Raw genomic sequence first — 15,422 nt, forward strand, 5'->3', positions numbered from 1 at the left:
ATGGATAACTTCTTCGGCAATCAGCTCTCCCAGGAGGAGCTGCAACGCCGCCATGCACAGCAGCGTAACCAGCGACGGCAGGCTAACGGCTCCATAAACCAGTCAGCCCGCCAGCCCCAATACTGCCCTGTCACGGTCGCGAATCCGGACTCTTCCCTAGTGGGCGCCGACTCCCTTGATGATATCATTCGAAACAATTCCCAGGAGCTTCATAGACGACGGAGCCTACCTCAGCAATTTCCCGGTCAAATGTCACAAACAGAACCTGATCGGAGAATGTCTATGATGGAATTCGGTAATAATGATAATGATTTTCGAGACTATCAATTTGGCGGTATGCCGAACACTTCTACCGACGCCATGAATACTGGGTTTCCTTCTTTAAACACAAACATAACCCTCCCAGGCACTTCGGCTACCTTCTCTTCGCCCACTATGCTCGCTGATGATTTCTCGGCGCTCTCTCCAGACATGGTAGGGAACATGATTGCCTTCTCGAACATGAATATGGGCCAAATAGGCACTGACCATGCCATGGGTTTGTTCACGCCAGCCGCAGCAATGCCGGGCACCTATTCATCAAACCCTATGGATGGATTGTCAACCGATTTTAGCATGGATTTGTCCACTGAAAATAACACTATGGGCGGTGTTCCAAATGAGCATGGTACCGGCATGTCTGTGGATACGGGCGAGGACAGTATAATGAGCACTTCTCCGCAGTTCTCTACACAAAACCACCATAATCAACCGCAGACGAATCTCAGTGTAGATACTACCATGAATGGATTCCAGCCCAGCATCTCACCCCAATCCTCCGCGCAGGTTCCTTCCCAGGCTCTCATATCGACTACGCCTTCCTACGAGTCCCCCATGGAAACTACAACGGAAACGACCCCAGAAAGTACCGCTGCATCCCAGCCTGTTGTCCCTACTGATTCTGTCATTAATTCTCAACCCTCAAAGGAGAAAACTATCTATTCAAAAAGTGGGTTCGATATGCTAAAGGCTCTTTGGCTTGTGGCTACAAGGAAGAGTCCCCAAGTTAACCTTGGTGCTGTCGACATGTCTTGTGCCTTCGTCGTTTGTGATGTTACGATGAATGACTGTCCTATTATATACGTTTCGGATAACTTCCAGAATCTGACCGGATATAGCCAACACGAAATTGTTGGTCAGAATTGTCGGTTTCTTCAGGCGCCTGATGGTAAAGTAGAAGCGGGCACGAAGCGGGAGTTTGTCGACAACGGAGCTGTCTACAACTTGAAGCAGAAAATTGCAGAAGGCAAAGAAGTTCAACAAAGCCTTATCAACTACCGAAAGGGGGGGAAACCTTTCTTGAATCTACTAACGATGATTCCTATACCGTGGGATACATCAGAGGTTAGATATATTATTGGGTTTCAAATCGACCTTGTGGAATGTCCCGATGCCATTGCCTCTCATCAGGGCCCAGGTACGATGAAGGTCAATTATAAACATAGTGACATCGGTCAGTACATCTGGACACCGCCGGCATCGAGTCAGTGGGAACCAGAAAATGGGCAAACATTAGGCGTCGACGATGTATCAACATTGTTGCAACAATTCAACCCAAAAGGGTCAGTCTCCGACTGGCATCGGCAATCTTGGGATAAAATGCTCCTGGAAAATGCTGATGATGTTGTCCACGTATTATCACTAAAAGGATTGTTTCTATACTTATCGCCATCCTGTAAACGCATACTCGAATACGACGCTGTAGAGCTAGTTGGGAATTCCATCTCGTCTATATCTCATCCCTCTGACATTGTACCCGTTACCCGCGAGCTCAAGGATGCCACCGCGGGTGGTTCGGTAAATATAGTATTCCGCATTCGAAGGAAGCAAAGTGGATATACCTGGTTTGAAAGCCATGGCTCGCTGTTTGTTGAACAAGGGAAAGGTCGAAAGTGTATAATTCTCGTTGGACGGAAGCGCCCCGTCTTCGCACTCAGCCGGCGTGAATTGGAGTTGAATGGTGGTATAGGTGATAGCGAGTTGTGGACAAAGCTTTCCACGTCTGGAATGTTCCTATTTGTGTCTGCTAACGTTCGATCTCTTTTGGATTTGCAGCCGGAAAATCTTGTGGGGACAAGCATCCAAGAGTTAATGCGGAAAGAATCACGGGCCGAGTTTGGTCGATCTATAGAGAAAGCAAGAAGAGGGCGTATAGTCACTTGCAAGCATGAGGTACAGAATCGTCGTGGTCAGGTCCTACAGGCACATACCATCATGTATCCAGGCGATGCCTCCGAGGGACAGAAGCCAACCTTCTTGCTGGCCCAGACGAAATTAGTCAAAGCGTCCTCCCGAGCAATCGGGCCAACTGCATCCTCCTTATCTAGCAGACAAGGGCTCACAAGTCATTCGCCCAACGATCCGAAGACGATTTCCGGATTCACCGTATTACAAGACAATCAAGTGTTAGATGAGCAGCGTCCTGGAGTCGTATCCGCTGCTGCAGGTGGTGGCATGGCCCCCGGTAACCAGGACAGAGCTCTCGCCTCGGATGATAATATATTCGACGAGCTCAAGACGACAAGGTGTACTAGCTGGCAGTATGAGCTGAGACAAATGGAGAAGGTAAACCGGGTATTAGCCGAGGAACTACACGGTCTTTTGTCGAACAAGAAGAAACGCAAACGTAGAAAGGGGGTTGGAAATTTTGTTCGAGATTGTGCCAACTGCCACACCCGCAACACACCCGAGTGGAGAAGAGGTCCTAGTGGCCAAAGAGACCTGTGTAACAGCTGCGGCCTTAGGTGGGCAAAGCAGGTTAGTCCTTCTTTAATGCCAGTCTGTATTGTGCTCTTCAGCTAATCACACATGGTAGACGGGCAGGGTCTCTCCACGAAATTCCTCTCGGGGTGGCAATGGTGATGCGGCAAGCAAGAAGTCCAACTCGCCTGTACATTCATCCCCATTACAGCGAGAAGTCCCGACAGGTGAGATCCATGAGCAACCTTCCGAAACCGATACCAACACCACGGTAAATCAGTCATCCGTCCCTAGTGTGACCCCTGGCCCCGGCAGCGCCAGCACGACACCGACCGGTTCCAAAGCGTTTTCAATGCCCCCTCCGAGCCAACCACTCCTTGAGGGTGGCGTGATTGGTAGTGAAATGACCGCTATTCAAGAAGAACGAGAAGTAAGCATGTAGGATGTGCGGTTTTAGTGGCCTAAACTTGCCTTCTTCAACCTGGTTTCTTTTTCTTTGCCCGTTCGAATTGAGATTGTGCAGAGATACCTTTTCTCTTTCATATTCTATTCTACCATTTCTTTTTGCTTTTGCTTTCCTTTCTTACATTGAGGCGCCCTAGCAGCAAAACTCGATTCTCTAAAAATCTGATAGAAAGATATGAAGGCTTTCTGTCCTCAATGGGCTATTGGAAGTGGGCTGTACACATATACGCGGCGTCGTGGATCTTGCGGTCGGTTATTTCTTGCCAACATTATTTTAGTTCGATATGTTATACAGCTAGAGTGGACAGTTGCTTGAGAGGGAACGAGGATGAGGACGGACTATGGAGGAAGCGAGAACCTGACCTGGTGGTGGAGTATGGCTATGTCAACTAAGGATCAGAGACCATATCGGTGAAATGGGAGTGGAGCAGGACTAGGCTTCCGTTTCGCCCTTTCGATACGTTGGTTTGCTAGTTGGCTGAGTGTTTTGTTATGCTATGTTGAAACGACGTACACGAACATGAACGCTACTTGACGGACGAGAACTGATTTGATCGTTATATTAGGCAATATGGCTTTGAGGCATTCCTAGGTTAGAGATAGTTTAAAGAAAAACTACTCCTCTCCTTGTTGAGTGGTCTATTAATGATGTCTTGTGATGTATTGCCCCAACTCTTGAATATCGAAAATCCTTTCATCCTATTGACTGACTACCTAGCCTATTACCTGAGAATTTTCATAGGCCAATATATACGTAATTACCTAGGTTAGTATCTAACCTACTGGCAAGCAGGTACCTGTGTACTTGACTGCAGAAACAACGTGTTCTATCTATGGGCACATGCACGCATAATATATATGGCATACCGGGTAACTGTCTGAGCGCTGGGGTGTTGGCTAGATAGGCCTGCTGAGATTGAAAGCCCAGAAGTGTGACAACAGGATAGGGGGGGTTCTATGCTGTGCCGTAACAAAGCATGGCAGCATTGTAGAATCTAGTATGCAACAATTCTGCCCCTACGTAGCACAGGAACCATTACAGTGACACGTTCCTTGAAGTTGCAAAGGGAACAAAAGATAGATTTAGTGAGTTGTCGGATGGGACGTTACTATACAGTAGCGTTGGGTTTTGAAATCTTATCTAAGATTGCCCCTTGCTCGTAGGTCCATCAACTGGCGTGCTTGCCGTGTACTTAATATTCTCTGTGACAAATACACAAGTAGGTATGCTACTGTTGTAGTTGCTGTAACTAGCAGTACAAGGCAAATAAAATAAAATAAAAAGAGAAGAAACAAAAGAGGGGCGAGGGGAGTTAGTTTGTTGATATCATTAGGGTCGACCTGGTGGTTCGTAAATTATACCAATCGATATGTATCACTTATACTCTAGTGTTCTGCACACCTACGTAGGTAGATAGAGTGGTTATAGCTTATCCTTTAGCCATTCATCTCTCCTCCATCCCCCCCCCCCCCCCCCCCCCCCCCTTTTTTTTTTTCTAATAACATCTCCAATGACCTTGTCCTAACTCTACCTATAACCTTTGGGAATATCCTCCGCATAATGCCTCTGCATGGCCCTGTTAAAACAATATCCTAAACGCCTAATAATATGCATGCCTCTATATTATCACCTCTTGACTAGTGACATAGCTATCGCTCGACCGCTACACGTAATATAACTCGAAGGGACAATTCGGTCTATGGCATAGACCGTACTCTGGAGGGTTCCTAATGCTTCGAAGAGTGAAACCCATGCACATCGAATAGTGCGCTATCACCTTTCTAACCATAATTCTTCTGACCTTGTTGTCAAGGACCTGTGGAGCGGCTGGCTAAAGCCCTGGGTTGGGCTTCCCACATCGGATATTGGTGATACCAAGACATGGTAATTCGAAGCATAGTCGTTATCGTCGTCGGGCTCTATTGCTGAGGGTGGCTCTATGTTTGCGAGTAGCGTGGCTTCTGCGGTACTCATCGTCCCTGCATCATCCGAAGCCTCCAAGTCTCGTGGCCACCAACTTTCGACCGACTCTCGCTGCCCCTGATACCACCATTGGTGTTCGAACCCATTATCTACCGTCATCATAGCTGTAGATAGTGATTCGAGTTCCCGAACCCTTTCGGGATCCTCCGTGCGAGGTTGCTCTGTAGAAATTGGCACTGATGGAACGGGGCCATTCGCATAAGACCAGTCACCGCCATCCTCTCCGCTATCTGGGACGTCCACCGGTGCCCAAGAAGACCACGGTAATCCATCCTCCCCTAGCCGGAACTGAGTAGGTGGTGCTGGCAGTGCTTTCCACATTTGCGAAGGTCCCTTGTCATCCTGTGTACCATGCGGGAATATGGACAATGCCGATGCATGATGAACATCCCACGGATTGTTGTTAAAGGGTGGCGGGGCTGACCTTCCTCGGCCATGTAAAGCTTCATCCGTCGAGCCCCTTCTTGGCCGGGGTCTTAATTGGTCACTAGACTGCTCGCCGGTATGGGGGCGGTTGCACCCATTCTGTATTGGATGATGTTGGTTATTTTGGTGATGGTGTCGGCCTGGATGCTCTCTCCGATTTTGGCGTTGTTCTGGAGCTAAGAAATTCGTAGTTGGCGATGGCACCTGACGTGGAAAATTTCCAGAATCCCTCGCGTTCTTCAAATTGCGGGACATGTAAGTGACAGTATGCGTTTGCGGGGCATGTCGTTGGGACCATGATACACCGAATGCGAGTTGTACGAATATCTGGGGTTTAGAGAGGTGATTGCGGTCGTTTGGTATTGGCTTATTCCGATTTTGATCCATGATGATAGGTTCCGTCCTCCACATACCTCGGAAAGGAGAGGGAAGAGGGAGGCAAAAGGAAAGTAAGCAGGAGGGCGGGCAGGCTTTAAGGGGTTTAAGAGTTTTCCTGGTCGGGCTAATGGCGGCTGACCAAGAGGCGACGAAACAAAATGGACGGTTGCAGTTACGCTGTCGTTCTTAGACTGATAGCAGTGATAGGTAAGCCTTAGTACGATGCCAAGGTGTCTAAACGCGTAGTGCTCGAAAAGGGCAGGTTCCGTGCCGTCATCCAAAAATATAAGCTTAGCTAAGTTAGCTATGTATGTAGTGGTGTAAGTGAGTCTGTTAGTTATATTAGGGCAGTTCCTCGCTCATGGCATAAAGAAGGAAGGATAAGCCTCAGAAACTCGATCCAGAGTCTACTAAGCCGCAAAAGCAGAGACGAGTTAACTAACCTAGTTGGAAGGATGGATGTATTGTTCCAGTGTTTTGTTCCAGTGTATTGATGTTAGAGAATACGCAGGTAGAGGAATATAAGTGGCAGTTGGTTGATCCTGTTGGGAGTCGAAGCATAGGTAAGTTGTCGGAGACCAGTTAGAGAGGGAAACAAAGGGGGAGGGTTGGTAGAAAAGGATGTGTCGGAATTGATTACTATGTAAGTATGTAAACACATGTATTAACTACTGTACAAATGGAGTGTTATGTAGGTATGTATGAATCAGTATGATAGGGTCTACATGAACATTGAAGGTTTTTTTTTTTTTTTTTTTAGGTTTTTTTTTTTGGAGGCACGCACGGCAAAGATGATCCTATCTAGCCTACATAACTACATACATACCTAGGTATGGTTACATACGAAGTACCAACCTGAACCTAGTAACTACAGCAAATACGGTATTTTCAAATTGATTTTCAATTAAATACCTACACTACCTACATATGTACATGACATCCATGGTACTGTATCAGTTTGTATGTAGCTGCGCAGTATAGCTCCGCCTCGCCGGCAAGGGCAGTACTATGTCGTATGTATGTAAGGGCAGTACATTGTAAGGGGGAATACTACCTATTACATACATAGTACGGCATAGTACATCAACAATGAATATTAGAAGATCCGCTTGGATGACCCCTTGGTTTCTTGGTTTCCTGGGTCTTTTTAGTCTTGGTAGAGGGGAGGGGGGGAGGATGATAATCCCTGAGGGCTGTGTCCCATATAACTATCCCATAATACAACCGTCTCTAACGGGACTGGACTCTGGAGAAATACAGGGATATAATGTACTAACAGTACTATCCCCTTAAGTGGCATAAAGCAGCAGCAGACACACCGTTACTAAAAATAAGACCTAGTACATCGTTTTCAATCCACTATTCCCACATTTACCCACAACCCCATATATTGATCCATTTTTCATTCAAATACAACGCGGTACAAAGCTGGCCGGCGTTAGGTTATTCCGGCTTTTAGTATAACTGTAATTGAATAATTATAATCTCGATAACTACTCTTTAAGAAGGGCCCGATACGCCGGCGCAGCTCTGTCTGGGCTTTAGGGGATTGGATAAGCCGTGTTTTAGATGAGGCTATTCCCTTTTACGGCTGGTCCATACTGTACCTGCACGCAAACGCGGCTCTCAAACGACCTGTAGGGGGGCAATTTACGGATCACGAACGAATAAGATCTAAAAAACGCATCTAATTGTCAAGCTTGTCAAGGAAACCATATTTGGGGACGTTCTCGTCGATGATTAAAGCTGACCAGAAAGTATGGTAAACAAAGCTGATGCCAGAAAGTATGGTAAACATTAAGCCACGATCTCGATGTGGCACTTGTAATGTGGCTTTATGTAATTCTAAGTACTGTTGGTACAAGTGGCGTACGCAAAAATAAGTGGTAAATCAAGTACCTATAGAATTTGTTAATTTTATTGGATAATAAAATTATGGGGCGGTAGGTAAATTGGCTTGGATGTATCTGCTACTAATTTTAGTAACGGTGTGTCTGCTGCTGCTTTATGCCACTTAAGGGGATACATAACTACATGCATATGCACATAGGCTAGGTTAGGTACTACGTCGTAGAAGTACTAATGACGTTTTCTTCCTCTTCTGGTCGTTAATCCAATCAATGCTCTCGTATTCATTCCAATTAGCCTATCATTAATATGTAGTGTAACTACATACTTAGCTCTTTAATCTTTAATTCTTTCAAGTGGTAACTATCTTCAATGTTGAAATTACATACATATCTTCACAAGTCACAAACCACAAGTCACAGACTACAGCGGGTCACAATGGTTTCTAGAAATAGAATAGAAATGCTGAGGATCGTCAATCTTTACCGTGCCGGAAAAGAAAACGAAAAGGAACAACTCATCGGTGAATATATCTAGGTTAGTTGGAACATCGGATTAACTATCAGCCACAACCGCAGAACCGCAGAACCGCAGAACCGCAACACCGCAGAACCACACATAACCGTGATCCAATTATCTACCTCGCGTTTCAATTTGCATCCCAATCGTACAGATTACACGAATACGGCAGCTGATATCATATGAGCTTATCGGTTTCATAAGAGGAACCCGTCATATGCTTGAGTCGTTTTCGAACAAGGCAGTCGACGAGGCGTGAGCATACACGTAGATTTCGGGTCCCGTCATCCACGGTACCACTTCGCGTTGGCTCCTTCGACTGATCCAAAGTCCCCAGCCCCCTTTATAGTCAGCCCTTGCCAAATCAAAAACGTGTCAGTACATGATCATGATATATCTGTCGCCGTGGGATAAAGCACAATGACAGTATTCTCATTACCTCACTGCCTCACCGCCCTAAGAACCCTCATCAACGGGTTGCTGTTCTTATTCTTCGTACCATAGTAATGAAGATGATTGAAGAACGGGTCCTAGCTTCTTCAGGGCACGTGGGTGCTTGTCGAAGCATCTTACACCGATTGATTAGTCTGTCTCAGAGGCGTCGGTGGTGGCTCTGGGTTAGTGCTCGTCTTCAACTCCACTACCTCGTCCGCCTCCTCCCAAAAACGCGTTGTGTTGTCTCTGCCTTTAATCATGCCGTATATGTCAAAGGGATCAACGAGTGTGGAGAAGAAGTTTCTTTCCTGCTTGTATCCTGGGCCGTATATTTCTGTCACACCGTCCTTGGCGAGATAGACTTTGGTGGTTTGGGGGAGCCAGCGACGTGGATGGCGAACATTCAATAACACACTGTTGCACAGCATAAGAGTTGCTTCGAAAACGTAAAAGAACCACTCATAGCGGATGATAGGGCTGAGTGTTGAAGGGCTAAATCCGGGTGACGTCTGGTTCTGGCCGTCGATCTCGAAAAACTCGACCGTTCTGTAAATACACCTGACCATGATGATGGCGCTGCTGACATAAAGGGTTAAAAGCGGCTGGTTAATCTTGGCATGATGTATGCCGCTGCGCCGACACTTTGTATGGAAAGTCGTGGCAAGCGCGATGAAAAGGGTTACTACGATGAGTTGCATTATCAAGGTGGCCTTGATTAGCGAGTGACCCGTCTGCTGTAATTCCTGCGGGAGTGTTTGGTTCGCCATGTAAGATGCACCTATCCCATTCAAGGTTTCGATGATCAAGGAGATGGCAGCGAATGTGGTCAACACGCGGCCGGGATGGATGGGCGAGTGGTAAGGGACGAAGTAGAGTATGCGAGCGAGTATGTAATAGTTGGCTAGTTCATACAGCGGCCTAACAATTAGCTTGGTTAGTGGCGTTTTCAACATAGAGAAGTGGTAAGTGGACAACTAACGGAGCAGCATAAGAGAGGCAGATGCTGACAATGTAGTAGATGAGATTCGTGTAGTCGAATGCTCCTAATATCCTCAACACGAAACCGCCGGCGAACAATAGAGCGCAGATAGTGTAAAGGCCAGTGAGTCTCCAGCTCTTATGATGTCTGCATTGGAGGATTAGAACGATCGGGCATCTTATTAGGGGGTACGATTAATACGTACATTGTTTGCCAGAGATGAACAGAGCCAGTGGCAAGAAAGGCGACTGTGAAGAAGACTGGCGCCCCTTTGTTTGGGGCGAAGAACCACCAACTACCATCGACGTATTGCCCATTCTCCATGGTGAATAGACCAGACCAGACCAGATCAGATCAGTTTATGAATATATACAGAAATAGCAGTTGCCCGAATAGCATATAAAGTATTAATTATTTTTGATACATTTAATCACTCACTCACCTACATCAGCCAGCAGATACAGTACCATGGCCTCCTTTTATACCTCCAGTCACAAACCGATGTCATTGTCGTATCAACCAGATTCAAGTTCTTGCTTGGATATCTAATAGTAATACTCTTAACCTATTCTAGTCATATATCTGCCTCTGACATGAGGCTTTCACAGCCTCATAGGGATTTCGACCAATCGCATTGAATGGAGGAATACGGCGTGTGTTAGGCATTATTTCACCAGCATGGCATTGCTAAAATGTAAGCGAATGAATCCTTTTTCCAAATACGCCGTATTCTTCGTATTTTTTGGTATTTTTTGGTATTTTCCGACCTTCGAATTACATTGTATATATTATGTAATGTAAGTTAACTATGTAGTTGGGCTAATCGATAAGATAATAGTTATATCTTAGCGCTGTGACGTAATGTAAATAGGATCTCGTCATTAATACAATACATCCAGAGTAACTTCATATGTATGCCATGTGTTTATTTTTCAATGTTCATCATTGAACACCTACCTACATGCATACCTAACCATTAAATCATCATTCTCTAATCAACGAGTACAATCAACAGAAAGCATTCATTCTGCCTTCCTTTTTTTTTTATAACACTTTTCACGTGTAGATTTCACAGCTCTCCTCTCTTGTAGGAAGTTGTCATTGCAACGATGGCTGAACGAAAGAAGCCTCCAGTAGACAAGCTAGATAAGGAAGAGCTCAAGAAGGCCTTCGACATCTCCCATTTCGATCTCAATGCCATCTTACGCGGTATACAGTTAACCCTTGTTGGTGGTATGTTTTAGACAGTTACATATCCTAAGCATCTCTTTTGGTAATTGACCATATTGCCCTCCTTCTAGCTCACCGTGCCTTACAAAACCCCGCCATATTCACAAATGCCCATTATAAGCAAGCTGCCATAGCCGTTGGTGCCGGCATCGCTATTCGTGTAGCTATTGCCATTCCTGTAAGTGACTTGACTACGCTTCTATGAGATTTCTATCCAAGTCAACTATGGATTGACCTTGCTATTGCCAGATAATCGGAATCAAGCTACTTCTGGCTTTCCTGTCTCTAATCTTTGATCTCGACAAAGCCACGTGGGATGATACGTTGGTGAATGGGCTCGACTTAATAGCCAACCATGTCCTACAAATTCCTCTATTTCTCCTAACCCTCATGAGATACATGACTCCTACACTAGACAACCTGTATGTACGCTCCGGTTCTTATATTTACCTATCATTGATGTAAGTTACTTGTCTGACAGCTTACTCGAAGGTTCATGGATTCGTTGCGATGGGTTGACATGACCTACGTCCAAAAGCATAAGAATGAGGATCCCAATACGCTTCGGGATATGTACTATCCAAACCTACGCCAGTACAAGCAGACGGATGGAAGTACGCACTCGACAAGTACTGCCGAGGCAATCAGCATGTTCTTGTGGCGGTTTGCTCGCAAAGCCTTGATTTCCCTCGCGGTATTCGCCTTGTCCTATGTCCCTTATGTTGGCCGCTTCGTACTCCCAGCAGCCAGTTTCTACACGTTCAATAAGGCAGTGGGCCTAGGCCCTGCCGCCGTCATCTTCGGGACGGGGGTCTTTCTCCCTAAGCGATACCTCGTCATATTCCTACAAACCTATTTTGCATCCCGTAGTCTGATGCGAGAACTCCTGGAGCCGTACTTCGCGCGCATTCACTTTTCCAAGGCGCAGAAGCGCAGTTGGTTCCGTAGCCGTGAAGGACTGCTGTTTGGCTTCGGTATCGGCTTCTACACCCTCCTACGCGTTCCGCTACTTGGTGTTTTGATATACGGTATCGCCGAGGCGTCCACAGCATACCTCATTACTAAGATTACGGACCCCCCTCCGTCGCCGAAAGCTTCCGGCCCTGAGGTGGAAAACTTTTTAGAGAATCAGCAGGTTTGGAGAAACAAACATGAATTCCTCAGCCGCCCGCTAGCGAACTTGGACGCTGTTCACGGCCATCAGTCGACATCATATGGTGAAGAAGTAAGCCAGAGTGAAAGAAAGGACCTATAACTCAACCTTGGCTATTGCCTAGCGTAAAGATGTGAGGTGTATACTGCAAGTGTTTACTCATCTTTTAGCTACGCACCACCTACATACAGATAAGTAATCTATCCATGTGGCCTAAAAATATGTATTAGATATGGGCTATGGGCTTAAGTCTGTCTATCGTTATCATATTCTCCGGAGATTATGAATTAAGCCTTCTTTTTTTTTTTTTTTTTTTTGGAGTAGCTCAAACACTAGCATAAGAGCATAAAAAAAGACTGAATGGAACTCGCCTTATCAGCTAGATGCATACATACTTATGTAGTAGACTCCGCGGACATGGATGGATGGTTGGCATTGAGATGTGAGATAAGAACCTGGAAGCATCCCATCCCGTGCGGGGGACAAATGGATGAGACCTACATACATGGCTAGCTTCAAGGTTGTTATTCCTGCATATTCTCCTCACTATCGCGATTGTTGATAATAGACATGATAGACTGTTGTTACGTACATCTTATGGTGCGGGGTTATTATGATTTATATTAACTACATGTAATTACATTTCATTAGATACCTATGTATCATGACATGTAAGTAGGTAGGTATTTGATTCATAAACGGGCATAGAGACCACCTCACATCTAACATCCACTACTATACCACCATATTACCCATATTATTGTCAACAGAAGAGAAGCTGCGGTAGAATTTACCCTACCTAGATATAATCAAGTTCTGCCATGGGCAAGACTGCTATCCGTACCGCCGGTAAGGTTAGTTTCGACAAACCGGCTTGGGAGCAGGTAAACATTCATGTAAGTTAACCTGGCTCATTAGTCAAACATGTGCCCAAGGTTAACACATATTTCCTCCAGAATAGGTGGCATCCTGACAGTATGACCCTAAGATACAACCTACCTTTCAACGCGGGTTTACTGATCCTACACCAGTTCCATCCATCGGCTCTATCAAAGATGGAGAAACTGTGAAGATTGAATGTCTTGACTGGCAAGTCTAAGAGAGTTTTTCTTAATTAATAATAATAATAATAATAATATTATTATTATTATTCTTCTTATACATGCTACTTTATAATAGAAACTAATTGCATGCGTAGGACTGGGGGCCAGATTGGGAACAATGATAGTGCAGATGACGTCCGTAACGTCGACCTTACCAAAGTTCATTGCCTTACGGGCCCCTTTGAGGTCGAAGGGGCTCAGCCAGGAGATATCCTCCTGGTTGAAATCATGGATATTCAGCCATTCCAAGACCAACCCTGGGGGTTCACCGGTGTTTTCCACAAGGAAAACGGCGGAGGGTTCCTGGACGAGATATATCCCTCTGCCGCCAAAGCCATTTGGGACTTTGAGGGCATATACGCTACTTCGCGTCATATCCCGCATGTTAAATTCGCAGGGCTGATTCACCCCGGAATTTTGGGATGCGCGCCCTCGGCCGAGGTTCTAGCAACTTGGAACAAGCGCGAGGCCGAGCTGATTTCGGCCAACAAGCTAGATAGGGTCGTTGCCCTGCCGCCAGAGCCTAAAGGCGCGCACGCCGGCGCAGCCGATGCAGCCTTGAAGGAGAGGATTTTCCGGGAGGGCGCTAGAACGATCCCAGGCAGAGGAGAGCATGGCGGCGTGAGTTTTCCACTCCCGATACATGCCTCAACTTTTATCCACAAGTTCACTCAAAGAATTAATTGCTGACTTTTGTTATTGTTGTAGAACTGTGATATAAAGAACCTAAGCCGAGGCTCCAAGGTCTACCTTCCAGTCCATGTTCCAGGCGCCAATTTTAGCGTAGGAGACCTGCACTTCTCTCGTGAGTCTCAGATATTTCCACCCAACTCAACATACCATTATACAAGAGAATATACCTATACATGTTTATATATATATATATTTACATTCATAATGCTAACCCGGATCAGAGGGCGATGGCGAGATTTCGTTCTGTGGGGCTATCGAGATGGCTGGCATCATCACGATCAACTTCAAAGTCATGAAGAACGGGATAGCGGACTTGGGTCTTAAGTCACCAATTTACATTCCGGGGCCAGTAGAGCCACACTTCGGGCCGGGACGTTGCATTTATTTTGAAGGCTTCTCTGTAGATGAGCATGGCAAGCAGCATTACATGGATGTAGCGGTGGCGTATAGGCAGACTACTTTGCGTGAGTGTGTTTCGAGAAATCTCTGAGAAAAGTCAACATAGGCATTTGTATAACATGGTGGGCTAACTAGAATAGGCTGTATCGAATATCTCAGGCGATTCGGGTACAATGATTATCAGATCTACCTCTTGCTATCGTCGGCACCAATTCAGGGGCACGTGGCAGGTATCGTCGACATACCAAATGCATGTACGACCCTCGGATTACCAGTGGATATTTTTGATATCGACATCATGCCCTCCGGACCGGCAAAGGGGCTAGATATGGGCAGCTGCGCGTTTGAAAGCGGCGTTGCCAAGGGTGAGATTACAGCTGGGGGCAAGAATAGCGAGCATAGCTTCGGTGGTGGCTTAACATACAAGAACAAGTAGTCTGTCTGTCTGTCTGTCTGTCTGTCTGTCTGGCTAGGTATTGGGGCAGTTTAATAACGAATTGATTCTATCGCAGCCTTGTTCCAAAGAATACTTAGGAGGAAGGAGGGAGAATGGGGAGGGGACTTGCATTATGATGATCTGAGTGTATACCTGTTTAAGATGAAATTTGAATGGCAGAATAATTAATTTTGTACCCTAGGTGGTATATAACTTAAATGATTGACTGTCTGCGCAAGTTCCATGGTTATCAATTTATCAACATTGAAGTTATCAATAAATTTAGAATTGCACTTTAAAGCATGTACTGTAACTATGTATTAGTGCGTCATGTGGGGGATGGAGATCTCGGGAGCGTTGAAGTTAAATCCCACTTCGGTACCCGACACCGGTCTGTAATGCTAGAAGCCTAGAACTTAGGGGTTTCAAGTGCTACATACCGTTGTGCTTGATACTAATGCATGTACTACCTAGTACATATGTACCTAGTAGTATGTAACTAGTAAGTATGCATAGTAATTAGGCCTCGGCAGAAATGGGCACCGCGGTAACGGTCGCGTGTGGTAAGTAAATGAATGGTTTAGTATGTAGTACTACTACTAGGCAGGTTAATTTGTGGCGCCGCGCGCGTAACA

General features: G+C 45.8%; 4 protein-coding genes across 4 annotated transcripts; 2 read left to right on the plus strand and 2 right to left on the minus strand.

The window, feature by feature from the left end:
• GGS25DRAFT_526026 (uncharacterized protein) lies at nucleotides 1-3,181 on the plus strand (the record flags this gene model as incomplete). Its single annotated transcript, XM_049264907.1, has 2 exons — nucleotides 1-2,796; nucleotides 2,855-3,181. 2 exons carry the CDS (start codon nucleotides 1-3, stop codon nucleotides 3,179-3,181), a joined length of 3,123 nt encoding a protein of 1,040 aa, XP_049112066.1.
• A 1,508-nt stretch (nucleotides 3,182-4,689) lies between these two features.
• Nucleotides 4,690-6,764, minus strand: GGS25DRAFT_509558 (uncharacterized protein). Its single transcript, XM_049262572.1, has 2 exons — nucleotides 6,438-6,764; nucleotides 4,690-6,324 (listed from the first exon to the last, which is right to left on the minus strand). The coding sequence occupies exon 2, from the start codon at nucleotides 6,023-6,025 to the stop codon at nucleotides 4,979-4,981; it is 1,047 nt and encodes a 348-aa protein (XP_049112067.1). The 5' UTR covers nucleotides 6,026-6,324; nucleotides 6,438-6,764; the 3' UTR covers nucleotides 4,690-4,978.
• Nucleotides 6,765-8,652: 1,888 nt separating this feature from the next.
• GGS25DRAFT_527983 (RTA1 like protein-domain-containing protein) lies at nucleotides 8,653-10,097 on the minus strand (the record flags this gene model as incomplete). Its single annotated transcript, XM_049265136.1, has 3 exons — nucleotides 8,653-9,712; nucleotides 9,774-9,920; nucleotides 9,979-10,097. The coding sequence occupies 3 exons, from the start codon at nucleotides 10,095-10,097 to the stop codon at nucleotides 8,929-8,931; spliced, it is 1,050 nt and encodes a 349-aa protein (XP_049112068.1). The 3' UTR covers nucleotides 8,653-8,928.
• A 785-nt stretch (nucleotides 10,098-10,882) lies between these two features.
• On the plus strand, nucleotides 10,883-14,787 carry GGS25DRAFT_516066 (formamidase; the record flags this gene model as incomplete). The annotated part of the gene is made up of 11 exons (XM_049263153.1): nucleotides 10,883-11,006; nucleotides 11,075-11,181; nucleotides 11,253-11,425; nucleotides 11,496-12,228; nucleotides 12,987-13,052; nucleotides 13,113-13,131; nucleotides 13,188-13,245; nucleotides 13,355-13,880; nucleotides 13,968-14,064; nucleotides 14,174-14,416; nucleotides 14,492-14,787. The coding sequence occupies 11 exons, from the start codon at nucleotides 10,883-10,885 to the stop codon at nucleotides 14,785-14,787; spliced, it is 2,442 nt and encodes an 813-aa protein (XP_049112069.1).
• Nucleotides 14,788-15,422: the final 635 nt, after the last annotated feature.

The sequence above is a fragment of the Hypoxylon fragiforme genome, assembly GCF_022984875.1.
Source record: "Hypoxylon fragiforme strain CBS 206.31 chromosome Unknown GGS25scaffold_10, whole genome shotgun sequence".
Classification (NCBI taxonomy): Eukaryota; Fungi; Ascomycota; class Sordariomycetes; order Xylariales; family Hypoxylaceae; genus Hypoxylon; species Hypoxylon fragiforme.

What these genes read in the sequence shown, in the direction of transcription:
- GGS25DRAFT_509558 (XM_049262572.1), bottom strand. Translation starts at nt 6,025, where the DNA reads ATGTGGAGGACGGAACCTATCATCATGGATCAAAATCGGAATAAGCCA.